The following is a 20268-nucleotide window of genomic DNA, read 5'->3' as shown; positions in this document are numbered from 1 at the left end:
TTTATAAACAATCCTAAATAGCTCAAGATCAACACAATTTAAACCTGATCTTAAATGAATCCTAAGGCTTAAAACTGAAGTTATATGTAACTGTCTATCTGTTTGCTCTCTTTCTTATTGTGTCTCTGATTTTTTAATAAAGAAATTAGAGGAAACCTGACACAAAGTTTTAAGCAACCATGAGTAGCAAGAATAATTTTCCAAAAGAGATTGACTCTTGCTTCAATTATGCAAGAAAATGAAAATATAAGTAGAAATAAATATTTCAAACAAGTTTTATTTGGTACTTACATGCTATATATAGTTTTAAAGAAAAACTACATATTTTGGACACTTCAAAATATTGTGGCTATGTACATGGAAAACTAAAGAAAGCAAGAAAGGAACCCAATTCATTTTACTGTGTCACAAGTTACTATTGAAAGCACTCTGACTGGATGGCTGTTTTTTCCTTTCCATAAATATTCTGGCAGATGAAGTCTCTTTCATTTTATTTCCATTGCTTTTATCCCATCTCCTCTATAAGATGAACACTTGGCAGCAGCAGAAATTTCTTCAAAAATTCTTCGGCTCTTATCTCAGAGGATTTCTTCTGCTAGCACAGACTTTCTGCACAGCTTCCTAGAGGCCTTGCTCAGTACACACTAAAGGCAAGTGCAGGAATCTTAATGGTACAGTCTCTGTTAGCAGGAGCTGAGAGCCCATAAACCTCCATTTCCCCTACCCAAGGATCTTCTCAGGGATTCAGACAGCAATGCCTCAAGCCTTCGGCGATGCTTCAAACTCAAACACCCAGAGCAAGCTCTGCCTCCAACAGCATTGTTTAGCAAAGCACAAAAACGTGCAAGATTTTACAGTTCTGCACAACAGCAACCAAAAGTGTGGGATGGAACAATGAATGACAGTAGAAATCAGCATCAAACTAAAGAGAAAGCAACCTGCATCGCTCCTCTTATCACTCAAACTGCACTGCTTTATAAAAACCACACACTACATAAAAAAGCAAAATGACCATTTTCCATTTGCTCTGAAACGAGCAAACCCCGAAATTCCCCAAACCTGCATCATCATCCAAAACTCAAATATCCCAGGTTTCACACAGTCTTCAATAGTCTGATAAGGCAAAGGAAAAGTCTTCCATCATTGGGAACAGCAGCAATTTACAGGACTCAGAACAAGGTATTTCACTGTATGTGTGTGCACATATGCATACACGTCTTTTATAGTATTGTGAAATTGGATGTAACTAAAAAAAAATCAAGTTTGCAGTATCTGTTTTACCACATTTGTCTAATTTATTCAATTAAATGATTTCTTTCTGTACTGAGCAAAATTCATAAATACATAATCTAGGAGAACAATAGTTTTTACTCTTGTCCATGAAAAAATAACGCTTTCAAATTTTCACATTTTAAAACCTGTCTTGTTTTGTGTTTTTAGAGAAAACGTGAGAAAATCATAGTGATGTCTCAATTTACAGAATGTCCCTGTAGGAATTACATTTACAAGAACCTGATACAGAAGCCTATAGTTTGCCCCCATAATTAGAGTTCTCTGCAATAACATTTAAACCAACAGGTTTAAATAAAACACCTCATTAACTCTACTTGTAGAGCAATGAGGCATTTATTTTTCAAGTATTAGAACCACAAAGTGTAAAAGATTCTTTGCCAATTTTACAATTATGCCTTTTAAACCAACACCCACCTTTTTTAAAAACAAAAAAGAATCAGTCCCACCACCCAAATCAGCCCGTTACTTTCAGATTCCAGTGTCTTGTGTCTTAAGAAATATTCATTTACTAACAAAAAAGCTTGTTGGAAATAGCCATATTAAGTAACGCATGTGAAGCATGATTTTTCTAGTGATGAAAGCTATTAGAATGGTGATCCAAGTCTATTCCCCTCATTTCTTCTGCTGGTTTTACTAAAGTCCTTCCAAAAAAGGTATTCAAGAAATCTTTAAAAAACTGGAGAGAAAAATAAAACACTCCTTCATTGCATGGAAGAAACTCCACTGACTGCAGAGACGCTCATATCACCTTTGGTTCTTCAGAAGAAACAATCAGATCACTTCTAAAACAGAAGGTAAACATGACAGGTCAGAGTGGCAATTCTTTCTTCAAGGTGTTATGTGCTTAAGCAATTATTTTAATGAGAGATGATTTTCCTTACACTTTTAGGCCAGAGAAAAACAAAGCACTATCCAATTTAATTTGTTCAATTAGTATTTGTTGAAAAGTTGTAATTCAGAAAAAATCCAGTGTCTTGAAAACCATCCCTCAATGCCTGCAAGAACTTGATGAGGAAAGCACATCTAGAATTTCAAAAAGTAGTTTTCAAAAATTAGTCTCCCCTTCTGCACGCGCATCTGTCTTGGGTTGCAATGCAAGATGTAACCAAAAGTATGTGTTCTGTTACCATCTGTTCAAACCAAGGGGGGCAGTGTTCTTTATCTCTTCCATGACCTATCCCTCATAACTCCAGGGGGATCTCTTCTGTGCATGGGCCATTGAGTCTCACTGCATGACTGATAAAATTCCATCATCCCAGGGTGAGATGCTCCACCCAAGGGGAGGAGCCAAGCATTCCTACCTGGATATAGTCTGAGATTGGGAACACCACAGGCAGCCTTTCTCCACTGGATTCCCAGAGGAAGACTGGAAACATCTACACCACCACTGGACCTTCAGAGGAAAACTACAGCCTCCCACAGGATCATTGCTTCAACAGGACCACGTCTGTCACTGCAGGAGGACTGCAGCCACCATTTAACCTGACTGCTACCAACACCCTGACCAACAGGGTGTCAGGTTGTATTCTGACTCTGTCAGTGGGTTTTGTACTACTGCATTTTTATTTTAATTTTCCTATCAAGTTGTAGTTTTTGTTGTTTTATTTTTTCACTATTTATACATACTAGTAAAGAACTGTTATTCCTACTCCTATATCTTTGCCTGAGAGCCCTTTAATTTCAAGATTATAATAATTCAGAGGGGGGAGGTTTACATTTTCCATTTCAAGGGAGGCTCCCGCCTTCCTTAGCAGACACCTATCTTTTCAAACCAAGACAGCATGTCAAGCACTGCACTTGCAAAACTGGAGCCCAATTGCTGATCATAAGGTCAGAAAACCAGCTACCACTTCTGTTTGAAAGCACAGGGCAAACCTTTCCAAGCAACTTCAAATGGCAGAAAGTGAAGCATATGTGAAAGGCCCTCATCCAGAAACTCTAAGGCTTCACCACTGTTGCACTGCATCTCTATGTGCTTGGCAGGCATAGCTTTACAAAGGAATGTGCTCTTGTCCCCAAGTAATTTAAATTTGTTAAAAATGTAAACAGAGTTTAAATATATATTAAAAAAAGGAGTATAAAAATGCTTAAACGAATCAACTTCTATTAATTGAGAGCTTTGGGATCTCTGTCAATTACAACAAATTACAAGTGTTAGTGAACCACAGCAAACCTACCTGCTGTTTGATGTGTTTGAACACTATCTACCTGAGGCAAAAGAGTCCCCTTATCTTCAAAGGCTAGAATTGGATTCAAAGGAATTTCGGGACTATTGCTTCCATCATTGTTCATAGCATCCAGCCGGGATGGTTTAGAACCAAGAGGCAGGTTCATGATCTCTTCAAAGTTATCATTCTGCATAGACATTCCATTTTCATTTGTGTTTTTCTCTGGATTGAGATTGCTGAAAGAGAAACATAGACATTTTTTCTTACATACTTTTTCTAGAACAGAAATTTAGTCATCCTCAAAGCAAAAGCACAAGTGGAAGAGAGGTATGCATCAATCCCAAACATTGTTTTAGCCAGTGAAAACAAAACTATGCTTCTACCACAGTATTAAAAACTGGTTTTGCAGCCAAGTACATGATATTCCTTCCCTCAAACCCATGGGATACTAGTTACTTTTGGCTACATGATAGCCAGAACTACAGGGTACTGTAGGTGTGGACGCTACAGTCTGAGAAGCAACTGCAATGGGAATCAGTAAGGAAACCTGTGCAGAACCACCCACATAATGCAATTTACAGCCCCTAACAGCTTTTTCACATCTCATAACCTTCATTGTACCCTTCCTCTTATTGCAAATCAACGTAATTGCCCCTGGATAGGATCATTGTTATTTTTATTATTTCTTGAATCACCTCCTGCCACCAGTTCTGGAGCAGATGCTTCTATATCCCATTGATCCAGAGGAAAAACTCCCTTGTCAATATAGTGCTCCTTTCAGTCCTTTCTCCTATACAAGATCTTAGGGGTCATTTCCAAGGCTCTACCCAGCTCCATACTTCTCCTGTGGATCATGTCCAAGCCAAAAAAGCCCTCTCCCAGAGCCCCTTATGTCAATCTGCACTTTAATTTTCCATCTCCCATGTGAGAAAGAACCCTTATGAGCAAGCCCTTGTACATCTCCCCGAGTTAAGAGCAGCACAAGCACACTCTGCATTTACATGTACTCTCCCCAGACGATACTTGCTCATGTCTCAGCCTTCATCCTCCCCTCCAAACCCCTTTATTAGGTGCTGCATTGTCAAATCCTTCTGACTCTGCAGATGGCATGTCCTATCCTGCCAGAGAGAAGAAACTAAGGTGCCACTTCAGTGAACAGGATGACCGTAATGGGACCATAAGCTCCTCAAGCAAGAGCAAGTACTCAACGAATAACTCAAAAGTCTTGTGATCTTCCACAGGTGCTTCCTAAAGCCCTCAACAGTTAGATCCTGACAATCCTGGGTACCTATTCCCTGTTTGGACCACATCACAACTGTTCAGGTTGTTTGGACATGTTTCAGCCACAAAGGCACAGATGCAATTTTCCTAGATTGGAAGTTGGCTATCCTCAGGCTATTTCTCAGCAGGTGGCTTGGTTTCACAGGCTAATTTTCTGACAGCACATTTACTAGTCTTAAAAAGGAACCTGCTTGTAATTGGCATACAGTATATTTTAATTTGCTGGCTTCTTTATGTGTACAACTTCGCATAAACAGTTAAAGAATTATTTTACAGTATTCTCCAAGAGACAAAAAAAAAAACATTGCTCTTTTCAAAGTGGCAGTGCTTTATCCAAAGCCCAGATATCCTGTGAGAATCACACACTGGTGTTCATATCAAGCCTTCCCAGTTTTTCAAACTATTACCAGTTCTTTTGTCAGAAAGACACTACTTTTTTTTTTTTTTTTCATTTTTGGATATGCTGGGCAAATTTCAAAGTGAAAAATATGTTTCACTGCACTGAGTTTGAAAGCAGACATGGAAACCTGCTGGCTGCCTGGGAGAGCTCCTAAGTTATATCACCCTTTTGTGCCAGAGAGCCACATCTGTAAGATGAGGAGCAGAATTTGTGAAATGCTTTATTAAAACCTGCTCTGCCATGTACAGTCATTAGGCTAATTTTCACTATAAGGTATCCTATTACTTATTTTATCCCCATCTACTGCCAATAACCATACCAGAGCTAGGATAACATGAGAAGTTTGATGAATGGGGTAAGAAAGAGGTGGGGAGAGATTAACTGCCCATTGATATAAATTAAACAGCACATTAATTCAACAAGTATTAGAGCAATATAAGAAGAAGCCTCTTGCTTCTGCAAACAGAATTTTTTTATCCAATTTATCAGCTGACTTAGTGAATGAAGAATTATTCATATTTCTTATTTATGTGACACTGCACTACCAGTAGTACACATGAAGTTAAAGTAAGATTTGTTCAGACTTGAACAATGTCTTTTGAGACAGTGTAGTCTACAATCACAAAGGGGGTATAGAAAAGGAAATCAGGACTATAAATATTTTAAATTTTGTGGGGTAAAATCTTCTAGATTCTATGCTGCTTGATCTATCTAATTACTAGAGGAGCAAATTTAGACAAAACAAAGGGAAAAATAAAACAGTGGAATTAATTTCCACTGGACATCTTAGAGGCCACAAACTCAAAAGGAGATTAGATAAATTCCTAGGAGATTGGTATGCCCTTCAGCATCTGCTAATTAGCAGCTTAGGGACTACTTGAGCCTGTGGTTGCATTTGGACCACAATGCTTAGCAACCCTTCATTGGCTAGAGGATCTCCTGGTAATTATCTTTTTTTTTTCCTTACATTGTACTACAGGCCATTGAAACAAAGAACACAAAAAATAAAAAAGGGGTTTTGACCAGCTACAGCTGTTCTCACTATATGTTACATTTTAATGTTGTCTAAGTGTCTAATACAACACAAGAGATATCCTTTTCAGGCATACAATATTGCAGAAAGAACTGGGTAATTTTGGCATTCTAACATATTCCATAAAGGTGTGTGTAGAAAGACACTTGTGTAACAGAGGAAAAAATGTTGCCCGAGTTGTTCAGAGTGCATTTCCAAACATAACAGTCTTGCAAACATCTGAAGGACATCTCCATGACAGCTGAAAAGTATCTCTGCAGCTTCACGTTTTGACCTGGACACATCAATATTAACAAGATAGACTGGAGGATGTTGAGAAAAGACAAACCAGTTTAATTAAAGGAACTGGAACGTCCAAAAAATTTAAAATTACTGAAAATTAGATATATTGTAGATAATTTTAGCCAAAACTCTATGTAGACAGTCTAAAATTAGAATTTGAAGAGACTAAAAAATAAAGAAGGCCAGAATTCAGTATATCTGTTTCCAATCATTCATCAAAAATCAACACTGAATAGGAAAAAATAAAATACAGAATTGCAAGCCTTTAAAAAATGCCAAAATATTATCACAGCTACTATCACAGCTATTTCTGATCTGAAGGACAATGTCAGTCACCTAATTTATTGAGAGGATTTTTGTTGAGGAGACATAGACAGACATAAACAGCAAAATATATCCCAGATTTCTGAATTTAAATAAATGGTGCATATTTTTAATCCACTGAGACAGCAACTCTGAAACCAGCCAGCACTGAGGAGCTTTCTTTTCCAGGACAAGATATGAAGGCAATCACCCAGACCAACTATATATTTCTAAAAACTGGTTATCTAACCTACCCAGACCCAGGTCCACGCACACAGGATGGAGACACGTGAGGTGAACTGCGCTCACTGAGGTGTTTCGCACTTCATTGCAAGTGTTTGTAGAAAACAGCACAGGAAAGAGGAATTACAGAGTAAGCACCATAAGGAAAGTGCTGTTAACATAAACCACTGTACTGAAATTACTTTTTTGAAGAGGTAGCAGGCATGATCTATCTTGGGCAAAGAATTAGTGAATAGAGCACCAGCAAAAATCTGTAAGTGGGCTATGGATTAGACAGCTGTATGGTTCTGCATTGCTCCATCCTCTCACCTACACAAACACATGACACAAGCTCCCCAGGTGTCACCTGGGGTAACTGGTAACACCTTTTTAACTTCTGGTCAGAAATCTCAGCACTCTTGCCCTTAAAACATGATGAAGTATTTTTCAGAGAAAAGCTAAATCTTGCTGAAAGCTAGAGTGAGGTTCTCACTCAGGAGACAAGCTGCACCCACTGCCCCTGTGTGTGCTACCATGTCAGGTGTATCTGGACACCAGACAACCACAGCACACAAGATGCAGTAGCAGTGGTGTTGGCACATGTGGCTTTATCATGTGACAAAATCTACGGGTTTCAGTCAAGTGCTTCAGGCTTCACCTTCCCAGTTACTGTGGATGTACCTCTGAAGCAGACACATTCCAACCTGGCATGCCAGTTTTACCTTCCACAACCTTACATGCTCTTCCTACTTTTGTCAGTGCTCTTCAATCTCATTTATTCATTCTTCACTGTGGGCATTTTGAGGTTCCTTCCATGCAGATTATAATGGTACCAGACAACACTCATTAGTGTGGCACATTTTATATTTCAAACATCAAGGTGCTTGAAAGGCTGGGAGCGATTAACATCGTAATAGCTGCCCAAGACAATTATGAGGCAGCTCCATGCAGCTCATCCAATGCACCTCAGTGTCACTGACAGAGCTTCTCTCAGCAGAAGCATCCTTGTCAGCATGACAGCAGGCTAAGATCCCCCAGGCATATGGAGGGATTGAGAAAGGGCAAATTCCTCCTTCAATTAGTGCCAATCACACCCTGAAGCATGCTGTCCATTACAGACTGCACAATGGTTTCCCACATTCAAGTTTTTCCATGCATATTCTGGCACTACCTGCATAAAACACGAAAGGACTGCAAGATTATTTGGCTTTCTGCATCACTAACATTAAAATAACTGACAGCTCATGCTTATGTAACGGATGTCACTCAGTTCAATACTGAGGTTTCAAGCTTTTCAACAATTTCTCAAAGTCTGAGTGATTTGCTTCACGGCTACAGAGAGCTCCCAATGTATAATATCTGCTTCCCCAAATACTCCTTATGAGGAACAAAGGTGTTTTTTTAAATGCATAACCGAAGTGACTAGTCCCATATCTCACACCAAGGACATATCTATAACACCACTGCTAATATTTCAAGCAGTTTAGAAATCAAAACATCTAGGCTGAAAGCACAGTATTCATTATTAGAATTAAGAAAATAAGCAGTGCAAGCCCAGAGTGGGTTTTATGAAGCTTAATCATGGAAAGGAACAGAAAGAAAATTCCCTTTCCATTACGTTTCAATAAATGTAATAATTGCTGCCAGACACATTGTTCCAAACACTGCAAAGAACATGCTCTATTTTTTTTTACATTTTTCCCTGTCAGTTACCAAAAATCAGTTACTGCTACTTGAAATACAATAAAGTTCTTTTCTGAGCACAGGAAATGATAAAAAACAGGAAGCAGTACATATTGAACAGTTGCCTCTTACTTAGTTAATGAACTCATGGACATGAATATAATTTATTACTCTGGCAGCCCTCATCCCCCAAACATAGCTCCCTGCCACCTGTGGATGTTTTACCTGTCCACGTTTCCAGGGGGCTGCTGCGGCAGCACCACGCGGGTGCAGGCGGCCGGAGTCCCGTTGTGCGGAGGTGGCAGTGCTGCATGCTGGAGCTGAGGCCCTGCTGCAGGCTCCGATGGAGATGCAGGACTGGCTGCAACTGGGCAGAGAAAACAGGCTTTCAGAAAACCAAGCAGCAGCATCTACCCCATAGATTAGGGTGAAATATTTTCTACAAAAGCCAGCATAGCCAAGGAGAGTTACAGTTCTAAAAAAGATACGGTTCCCACACCCCTCCCAGCCCTCTCTACCCAACCCCATCTCCTTTGTCAACTTTTTGGGTGCACAAACCCTGTTTCAGGTCCAAAGTAAATGTCACAGATTTCAAAGCCACAGCTTTGTGAACAAGAATAAACATTTTACACTCATATGTACAATTCCAACATATAAGCCAGTGGGCAAAAGAGGCTGGATCTGATAGAATGTTATGCTGGCACTTTTCAAGTAGCAACAGAGAATAGAATAGAGAAGAACTTGGACGTTGCTAATTCCATGTACTGGTATTTCTTGATTCCAGTGACTCAAAAGGAAATCAGGAAAAAAAATATCTCCATTGGTAAGGACACTTCTTTCAATAAGTACCAAATTACTACTATAAAACATTGCAGAGAGCAACATAAAATAAGATTATCCTTGCCCCTCATGCTGAGACCACGTGACACATGTTTCTGGCCTGCCTTGTGGTTTTCTTTTAAAGTACAGCTACAGGCTTCTGCATTGTATCTAGAGTCGCTCTATTCATATACAGGTCAGTAAAAGGAAGCAACTGCACCCCACCCTGCTAACATCTGCTACAGTAATTGCAAGGACAATTCAGTATTCATAGTTTTGGACACATCTATCTACATTACCCAAAACTTCATCTGGTAAGCCCCCCCTTCAGCTGCTCTATTTCACTGTACTCCAAATGTTTGGGCTAAAGATTTTTATACTGAATGTCTTAGTCTGATCTTTGGCAAAGTTTTTATATGGAAGATACTAGAAATAGAGGTTTCTGTGCTTCTACAAATGGAATAACAGGAAAATATATTTTCTTTAATGTTCAGAAGAAAAAAACATAAGAAAAAGTTGTTTGTAAATGCAGAACAACTTCATATTTTGAAGAAGAGGCCAAATAAATGAAAAAAAAGGTGATGGAATTTTTTTCATTGTGTGATTTGGCCATTCCAATATTCCCATAAATGTTTCCTCAGGTTTTGGCAAACAGTAAGACTTAAGAAAAAAATTCAAAACCAAACTGTTTGTGGAGAGTCAGAGGTCTGTTAAAGTGCAATATGAAAATTTATGTGGCTGGAATATGCCCAGTAATCCATGCCTTTAACTCAATAGCACATATAGATAATACAAAGTCAAAACGTTGAATAGCCCTGAGGCTGAGAGCAGTTTTCTCTTTATTCAGTCACTCCAAGACTCTGGCCTTCCCTTGGGCCTGGGGAAATGGAGATCCAAAGTCTCCTCTGCCTTAGGAAACTGATAGAAGACTACTTCTCATCTATCTCTAGAGGGAAAACACTAGCCAAAGATTGTGGAACCCTTTATAGCTTCGTGAATTCTTTAAATGTATTACAATACCTTCAAGAGTGCCCAAAGACAAAGATGACATCCCAGATGAGTCCTGTATTAGTGGCTCACAAACTTTTTTCCCCAAGATAATATGTAAACAAATAAACACAGGAAATAAAATCTGCATCAAAAGGTTTCCTGACAGAACTAATTATAGGGTTCACTTCAAAAATCAAGAAAAAAAAGTCATCCATTAGTCAGGGCTGCTCTCTTCCCTGTTACTCAACCCAAATACAAAGGAGCAAAAGATTAATGCCATTTATTATGTTATACTACAATAGGAGAAGCCATTCGAAAGCTTGACTTCAGTATCTTTAAACAGTGCTAATTCATACCTGGCAACTGTTGAATATAGACTACATTTTATTTTTCTTCCTTTATTGTAAGTATTAAAGTCTTATATAGAAAATAACCTAAAAAGAAATAAAGATAGAGGGAATGTAGTAGAAGGAAAGCGTAAGAGAGTGTGGGTGTGACAAGACAAAGCTTTTGTAGTAGGTCAGTTTTGTCAAAAAAAGAAATGAAGACCAAGTGAATAAGGCAGCAGGTGTGAAAGAAAGAGAAGTGTGGAAGAAAGGAAGGGAGATGTTTAGAACAATGAATGCTTTGTTTTGATGACTAAGAAGAAATAATCTTTTAAGAAAATGGAGTAAATCTGCAACAACCACATCTGAAATAACATAAGAAACAAACTGTACAATCAGTTTATTTTGTGATCCAAATCACAAAATAATTTCTTTTCACTTTATAAATAATTAAACTTGTTAAGAAAATTTATTTTTGCTAAAGACCAATGTGACGAAGTTGTTAAAATATTGGATTCATTTAGTAATGGCTAACTAACTATACAGAAAGGCTAAGTAATTAATGTCTGCTAAGATTTCATTTATACTCCTCTCATAGTTTTTTTTACTGCAATTAGTGTGCCAGGTTTCAGAACCGTTTCTCAAATCATAGTGCTCAGTAGGCATTTATTCACCTGTTGTGGTCAGGGCACAGTTAAACACAATACCTGCTTCTCCAGTAATATTTGCCTTTGATATATGTCCATTTTGCTGGTCATTGGATTTCTACAAAGGAAGGAAAATTTTGTAAGTTAAAAATGACACTAAGGAAAAAACCAGAAATGTGTTCAATATTTATACATGTTAAGTAGCAGCACTGACCTTATCTACAGCTTCTACACGCCTAGTTCTCCTCATGATCTCCTCAAGCCTCTACAATGAAATGTAAAGGGGTAAAACAATGTTTGCTGGCATTAATTTGAATATCTTTCTCCCAAACCACAACTGCTTGTCATTTATCAGCTGTATCTGTTTATTGCAAAAAAATGCATTATTTATTACTGCTGGCAATATTCCCTTCATTGTCGCATCAGGCCAATGAGGACTGAGCCTTTCTGAGAGCACATTTCTATCATTTACTCCCTACTGCTGAGGTGGAAACAGACTGCTAAGGCAAAACCAATCACAGTTTCTCTGCATGGACTGAGTTACCTTCTTCCTTTCCAAGCGTTCTTGCTCTTCTCTTTGGAAATGCTTTTCACGTTCTAATCGAATCCTCTCGGCCTCTTCCCGCAGGCGAGCTTCCTCTTCTTTCTATGTTGGTGGTAAAAGAAAAAGAAGTGAGGAATAATTTACTATTTAAGGACAGTTTTACAGCCTGTGCCCAATTATTGCATATCTGCAACACCCTGAAAGGACACTTTTGGGGTTTACAAATCACCAAAAATCTTTTCAGACGGAATTGCGCATTTCTTGATTAATCTCCGTGTTTTGAGTAGCATTTAGAGAGAATAACTAAACAAGGGACATCATGTTTGGTTCTGTGCCCATTCCAGAACACACCAGATGACAAATAAGGAACAAATTTTCTAGCCTTCAGCATTAAAACAGCAGCCAGGAAAGTATTGGAGAGATCAATTTTTTTGTGTGGTTAATATTTCTGAGAGTAAAATAAAGGCAGTAGAATGCTTTGTTTGGCCAACAGAGTAACTGTTCAATGAGACCAAGGGCAAACAGCCACAGGCCCATTTGCACAAACTTTCCATTCCTGCTTTTTTAACTAAATGCAAAATTTGTCTGGAGTATACTGTAGAGGGGCCTTGCTCCCTGACACTGTTATATAATGGAACTACTACAACAGATCATCTTTTGCATCTCTAGCATCCAAAAAGCCTTGGCCATGTGCTACCTCTGAGTGCTAAACTGAGTTAAGTCTCAGTTTAACATTTCAAAGAAAGCAGCACACATCTTCTGAAAAAGAAGAATGGAGTTTCTCAGCCATATTCACTAACACAATCCTTTAAACATTTAATATCAGAAGCATACATTTATACACCAGAAGAAAACCTCATGTCTACAAGGCAAATTGAAGTGTTGGATTGTGGAAGAATAAAGCACATGCAAGAAGTAAGAGGACATGTGAGAATGAAAGAATCCTATCCAGAATGCTTACCACAGCCTCTCCTGAAGTCAGTAAACCAACATTATGCCCATCAAAAATGAAAGCACTTGAAAAATGTAATTTTCATTTATTATCATATGTCTTTTGACTAGCTACTCCGATTTCAGGAGTACTGGGCCAGATAAAGGTTCTCCTTGGTTTGATTAAATCAATCCCTTCGCACAAGCCCCACACAAAAGCAGTATTTGACACAGGATCAGAACTCAGCAGTACTACATCTCCAACACAGTGAATAGTTATCTTTGCATCTGGACTTGCTGTAACTGCTGGGACAAAGAATTCTCTGGTATAACAGCATTTATCAAAATTCCCCAATACAACTCTATTGATTTTTTTCATCACAATTTATGAGGAATAAGAAAGGATTTGCTCTAAATACATTGCAAAGAGAAAGAGGAACAAACCCCTCAAAACTCAACTCCACACCACATGTGGAATTCCATTTCAGTGGAATGAACTCTGTCCCAACAGATAGCATTTAAATTTTAGATATTTCTCTAATTTAGGTGCTATGTAAGAGGTGCTGCTTCACCCACTTCACTGCCAGCTAGATTGGCACAGAAATTCCAATAGGGAAGCATACTTGTTTCTGAATGCGCTCCATCTCTTCTTTCTCCTTCTGCTCTCTCTCTTCTGCCTGGCGGCGCAGCCGTTCCTCCTTTTCCCGCTCCTCTGCATCCTTCCTTTGTTTTTCTGCTTCTTGTCTGCGAGCTTCCTCCTCTTCGCGGCGAGCTCTTTCTTCAGCTATCCTCTGGGACAACTCTTCTTTCTTTTGTCTGCAATCATTAAAAAAGCATAAGAAAAACAGGTAATAAAAGTAGGGAGAAAAGCCAAACCACCAGGTTCCTGATTCAGCCCTGCTTGATAAAGGTACACTGCTGCCCTATTCCTAAGCTGTCTGTTCTGCTTCCCACAGGGGCCAAACATGAAGCCCTATCGAATATAAAAAACTTTGCAATGCAACACCAATACTTCCCCAGCATACCTCTGCCTAATCTATGGCTTGCATGCTTTCTGAATCAAAACCTTTGATTAATACACTTTGCAAAACTTTCTGCTCTTTCATATAATCATATTCTGAAACAGTATACATTTCTGGCACCCATCTCACCTCATGGCAATGATTCCTTGTTTATAAAAAAGTACCTAATTCTGCCGATTTTTGAAGGTTACCTTCTAACCTTACTAATGCCCCCTCATCCTTGTATTACAAAGTAAGTAACTTTTCCCCTTCACCTTTGAAGTTTCCCAAATTATTTAGGACTTTTTAGTGTATCTTCCCAGCTGAAGAATCCTCACCTGTTTAGTAGATTTTCATATGGGAACTGTTTTGTACTTGTTACCTTCTTTGATGTCTGTCTGCACTTATTTTTCTAGTTTTACTGATTTTATTATCACAAAAAAATATAAAACACAACATTCAAACTGTAGATTTATCTTGATTAGAGCAGAATGACATTTTCATTTTGTTCTTGTTTCTATTAACTTGTAACAGTTCATTTACTTTGTCAACCATGACTCACCTGATACTTTCACATATTCAACTCCAAACAAGATCTCTTCCCTCAGAAATAATTCAGCCAGAGACCAACACCAGGAGTCAAGTTAGATTTATTTCCTATATACATTCCTTTATGCTTATCAGCTTCCATTAAAATGGAAGCATTAAAATTCCATATAAAATGGAAGCAATTCAGCTTCCATTTTATAGCTCAGCAATATGATATGTCTCAACTTCACAACTGACTTATCTCACTGAAGACCAACAACATCTCGCTGGCTGCAACTCCTTTCAAGTTCTTTTTGCACAGACACTGGCAACTCCTTTCACTGTGAAAGCTGATTATTATTTACTTTTTATTTTTGATCTTTCTGTCATAATATTTATTCACCATATTATTACTCTTACACCACAGAAGCTTTTTTTTTTTCCTTTAAAACTCTTTTTGAGAGGGTCAGTGTTCTGAGCCTTTTGGAAAGACAGGCTATTTTAACTGGTTCTGCCTTGTTCCTATCAAGAAGTTCAACAAATTCCAGAGGCATGGCAACCCTCTAAAAAAACATTCAACTTACGCTGCAGACAGAGTCATGAGTATCCAGATGGGCTACTCATTTGCTATTAGAAAGTGAGATGTAACATTAATTACCCTCCAAAACTGCTGGGAGGGTGTGGGGGATGTCTTTATTTTAAATGAGAAAATTAAGAGGTCCAAGTCACAACGGCTGTACACCTAAAGTACCACCCACAAGAGAGATCTTACAACTCAAAGAGACTGTGCTGATCACAAAGTTGAAAACAGCCATGCAGAATTTGCTAGCTGGAACAAAAAAGGCACAGCTTTGTTAATCTCTGAGGAAACAACAAATCACAACTGCAAGGATCTGCTCTCTTCTCCTGGCCTATTTTTAAAGCACCACTTAGAATAAGTTTTAACCTTACAGATCTGCTTAGGTATATACTGCACCAACTGAAAAACCCAACAGGAAAATATGGTTTTGGGGAGGAACTTGTGCCTCCTGCACTTCAGTGCTGTGCTTCGTATATAACAGTTTAACAGCAGAATAAACACAAGAAGCTGCTAAAAACATATCTTCTCTACTGCAGAGGCCTAGAATTACCTTTCAAGCTCTTCTCTTTCCCTCCTTTCCTGCTCCTCCCGTTCCCGCTGCTCACGAGCAAGGCGCCTCTTTTCAGTCAGCAGCCTTGTTGCTTCTTCAGGGTCAGTTGTACCTGCAGAGGGCTTGGGCAGTGCTGGAGCTGGAGAAAGAGCTGGTGGAGCAGGAGGTAGGGATGGGCTGGCTGCTGAAACAAATGGGAAAGAAAATTAGTTTGTACAGACACAGTAGCCAAGATGTCACTCTCTTGAAAGGAACAGAAAATACTTCTGAATGCACTGCAAAGTGTTCTCAAGCTTATGTGTTTTTTTAAATAATTCAGAGGAGGAGAATGTTTCTAGATGCTAGAGGTTCACATACCTTCAGGGAAGTTTGGTTTTGCAGGATATGTGAAAGCATCTGCAGCTGAAAGTGTACACCAAGTTTTCTGTCAGAACAAATGCTGACACGTGCTTAATAGGAGTTACGCTGACTCGGCAAGTCCCTACCTACATTTCTTAAGCTTGCTCAATTCTGTTTGAAGAGCAGAAACAAAACATTGTGAAATTATATTTTCTTCTTTCTGATCATCCACATCTGAAGATCAGAGCCAGAATTTTTGGTGACAGTCATTTTTGGTGACTTGGTGATCTCAAACATCAGCTGCCTGAAGTGATCTGCACCAAGGGTAGGACGCCAGCTGTCATCAATTTTTGCAGTTGCTCCAACCTGAGGCAACTCATGGGACAAACTTTTTAAATTTTGACACTATTGGTGAACCGTGGCTTGTGTTCAAATCTCAGCACTGCCTTCATATAAATTCTTTATTCAGGGCCAGTTTTGTCCAGGTGGCAGAGAAGATGTTACAGGTTTTTTTCAAGTAAAAGGCTAGTTCATATTTCTGTAAGTTTGCCTGGCATTCTCTAGCACAGGTACAGAGTGACTCATCACCTTTTCTCTGGACACCAGGGACCCACAAGCTAATGTTAGGAAGCATTCCCAGAGTAACCCCATCTGGTAATGCAGGCAAACATGGAGAGGGAAGACTTTGAACTGTCAGTGAAATCAGATTCTGACTCTAGTAATATATATGTAAAATAAGTCACAAGGACCAGCAAGCAGATGACTTTAAATCTGCATTTCTAACCATATACTGGGATGTGACAATTTTCCTTACATCACTAACAACTTCTAAAGAGGGGTTTCCTCCCTGAATCCCCCCTTCCTATACCTCATTATGTAAACAAACAAATCCAGTTGTTTTCTGTGCTGAATTCCCATCTGTAGAAGAGGAAAGCAGGGAGGTCTATCAGCTAAAAACTACACAGGTATTTCTATAACTCCTCCAGGGTTTGACCATGAATTCAAATTATACTTCTACACCAGTAATTTAAAGAGTGCCAGGGCCTGTTCTCTAGCCTTGAGGTGAGCTGGCACAGTTTGGCACTAGCTCAGCGGAGCACTAGGCTCTCACATTACCAAAACAGGTATTCAGCCCAACCCCAGGGAACAGTGCGGACCTGGGCTGACCTCCAAGACATAGCTGCGACTCAGAAAATTCTGGGATGTTGAAATACAAAAAGGTAAGCAATTTGATCACTGAATTTTGGGAGCCATTTAGAGCCATGCTCTTAGTAGCCTTGGGGACAGAAGGTAAGAAAATGAGAAGCTGCAATTGCAGCCTGGATCAGAAAAATACCAGAGAGCCTTTGTAATTGTAAACAGTATAAATGACAGAGTTCCTGCACCTCAGCCCTTTTTAATTTACTAACATGGGCCAGGGCAGGGCTGTTGCTTTGAAGGGAGCACAGCTTTGTGCTGCTTGGGGCTCGCTTCTTGCCTCAGGCGCTGAAGTTGGCAGCATAACAAGTAGCTTAATGCACACCTGCCCTGCTGTCACAACAGATAACACCCAAAAGACCTTTAAAGCTTCATTGGCATTAGTAAAGTTGTGTGTGAGATTTGCCTGCAAAAGCTTGAACAGCTTCATCAGCAATTGCTACCTGCTGACCTCTTGGCTGCTGGCCAGCAGGCAGCTGAGCCACACCAGTGAAAGGCCAGTGCTGTTACCTGTAGGGAATGAGCTGTATTCACCTGCAATACAGCCCCAGGAGAATTAGCAAATCAGCAACATTCCTCTAGCCCCAAATGCTGTACTTGCACCTCTCTAGACCCTTGAATTCAACCAGCGACTAAGTTTTGGCAGCTCGGGGCTCCAAAGGCAGTACAAAGCCATCCTATAACCTCGCATGTAAAATGCTCTGCCTGAGGTCTCCATCTTTGGTCCCAGCCAAAGCCCTCCTCTGGCTTTGGGAAAACACATTCAATTTGAAGGGCTGCTCATCACTCTAACTATAGCACCCTCCTCTTTCATTTATCTCCACTTCATATTCTCGTTTGTATTCTTTGCTGTGAATACAAGCTGCTTGACTTTTGAATACTTTTATCACACATAATCTGTTTCAGTACTAAGAGACCTTGTCACAAACTCAAATTTTGACTGACACTGCAAGGAAGTGGAGTGTCTCTTCCTCCTGAACTAAACAGTCAGACAAGCATGATGGTTTGTCTGGTCTGTGCCTTGTACTGGAGAGCTATAACTTGTAAATACTTGCAAAGTTCTCAGTAGTATCTCTATTAAGTATCTCTTAAAAGGAAGTTTTCTTCTGAAAAGGAAGCAAGCAAAAGATGGCAATTAAATCTCCTTTGCATGCCCACGGCCAACAGATACATCCATCCACCCTTTTTGTGGGGTTGCACATTTTGTAGTAGGACCTGGGTATCAGACAGCAACTACTGTAACAGAACTTAATAAAACAAAAGAAATCAATTTATGTCAGGTTTTTTTTTTCACAGAACAAGCCCAAACTACACCTGCTGCAGTTAAATGCAAGATTACTAATACTTAAAACTCATCTGACAGGTAACTGCAGGGAAATCTACAAATTTTAAGTTCAGAATCCTAACTAACATAACTTGTTATCCTAGTGGTCACACTGGACTTTCTATCTCATCTGCAAGAGACAGTTTATGCCATATTTAGAACGAACTAAAATGTCTGCTAGAAATAAACTGTATTTTTTTTCATTTTCAGATTTACCTTTTTCCCTCCTACACTTTACAGTCATTATTTTATTTTTTGTGTTCATCTTTTTCTGCATTGCTGCTTTTCAGGGTTGGTAGAGTTTGGCATGGGTTTCCTGTTCATTTGTTAACTATTTAATAACTCATTTTCCCTTAAAAATTCCCCCTATTCCTTTTTACTCTTTTTCTTGGTTCTTTGCATTCTACTATACTCTGCTAATCTCCCCTGATATGGTCCTCTTGCAATATTATACATAAGCTAGTAGTTACACAAGTTAGTAGTGTTACCAGCATAAGTGCACTGTGTATAACATGCTCACATGAACTCATGTGATGGCTTCTTGCACTGTAAAGTCTTCAGACCATTAATATTCTATTTCAACAGTTTGTAAAGAAGCCATGTTATGATATGGAGGACAAAATTCCTGTCCAAAAGGGCAGAGAAGAGGCTTGTGAAGCCACACTGTGTGAGGCAGCTTGGCATGTTGTTTTGACTCAGAAGCAGGAGGGCTTCAACCTGTCTACAATTTCCTCATAATGAACATACATCTGCAGGAGTGTTGTGAAGAATTCAGATTAACTTTTGACAGAAAACTACATCATTTCAGAGAAAGGGAAGGAAAAATATGAAATGTTCTTTATCCTAAAGCAGGATGTCTGCTTACCTTGAGTTAGCTCTGCTTGGACAGTGAGCTGTTCCTGACTTGTGGGTTCTCCAGCACCTGCTGAAGCTCCTTTACTCTCTTCTGTCCTTGCCTCATTGGCCTTTTCAGCCTCCTTTTCTGGTCTTTTCTTCTCACCCTCTGGTTTGATTTCTTTTTTGACTGGCCGGATGTTGCCAGGAGAGGGAGGACGTGTCTGAGCAGAGGAAACTTTGGAGGAACCAGGTGGGGAAGTTACCTGCTTGGGTGTCCCAGGCAAAAAAGGCAAAGACTTTGATGCATGCCTGTGTAATCAAAGAGTGACAATGCTGGTTTTCACTTCTACTACCATAGCAGCTAAAAATAAAACCACTTCTGTGTTTCTCTATCAAGCAGGATTGCTGGCACAACTGATTTGGTTTCATGCAAAATGCCTCCCTCCAGCTCTCCAGATGTGTGAGCACTGAACCCAGCCAGAAAGTGAGAAACCAAGTGTTTTCCTGCCCCTTCCCCTTCTCCAGAGCAGTAGCAAGTTGTTTTGTTTTTTTTTAAAGCAGGACTGTCATTCCTTTTTTTGCAGAGAGAAAACATCTACATCATCAAATAAGTTTGCCCTGTTTCACATTTAATTAATAGAACAATCAGAGCTGCCTATAGCTCATGTCCAGCTAAGCATGTACTTGACTTACCAAACTGGAGAGGGAGCTGATGATCTAGCTTTGAGGCTGGAAGTAAAATGACCTCCTTTAAAGTTGGCTGAGAAGCTGGATGACAAATGGTCCTTTTCTCTTTTGTCAGTCTATAGCTCGGCAAACAAAAAGACAAAGTCAAGCCAGAGTTCACACAGCTAAAGAAAGCAAAGCAAGCTCAGTTAAGGATGAGGAGTTGGGGGCCTAAGAAAAAGCAATGCTGAGTCAATGATTTCTACAGCTAGTTTAACAAGTTCCTTAATATAGCCCTGTAACCTGACACCATCTTTGTCAGTGA

The 20268-nt window shown here is 39.4% G+C and overlaps 1 protein-coding gene across 4 annotated transcripts in view; it reads right to left on the bottom strand.

Annotated features, from left to right (window-relative positions):
• Positions 1-259: 259 nt before the first annotated feature.
• Positions 260-20268, bottom strand: part of MAP7 (microtubule associated protein 7) — a 108033-nt gene continuing 88024 nt past the window's right edge. For 2 of the 4 annotated variants that reach the window (XM_058836632.1, XM_058836636.1), the window contains 10 exons: positions 19971-20080; positions 19306-19586; positions 15581-15764; positions 13545-13737; positions 11992-12093; positions 11662-11712; positions 11475-11565; positions 8891-9032; positions 3471-3697; positions 260-2075 (listed from right to left, as the gene is read on the bottom strand). In XM_058836632.1, the coding sequence (XP_058692615.1) occupies positions 2065-2075; positions 3471-3697; positions 8891-9032; positions 11475-11565; positions 11662-11712; positions 11992-12093; positions 13545-13737; positions 15581-15764; positions 19306-19586; positions 19971-20080 (1392 nt within the window). In that variant the 3' untranslated portion in view covers positions 260-2064. The remainder of the gene's footprint in view (positions 2076-3470; positions 3698-8890; positions 9033-11474; positions 11566-11661; positions 11713-11991; positions 12094-13544; positions 13738-15580; positions 15765-19305; positions 19587-19970; positions 20081-20268) is intronic. The other 2 variants (XM_058836635.1, XM_058836634.1) reach the window with 2 other exon arrangements.

The sequence above is a fragment of the Poecile atricapillus genome, chromosome 3 (assembly GCF_030490865.1).
Source record: "Poecile atricapillus isolate bPoeAtr1 chromosome 3, bPoeAtr1.hap1, whole genome shotgun sequence".
In the NCBI taxonomy this organism is placed as follows: Eukaryota; Metazoa; Chordata; class Aves; order Passeriformes; family Paridae; genus Poecile; species Poecile atricapillus.
Note: the sequence above shows the minus strand (reverse complement) of the source record. Positions and strands in the feature narration are given on the sequence as shown.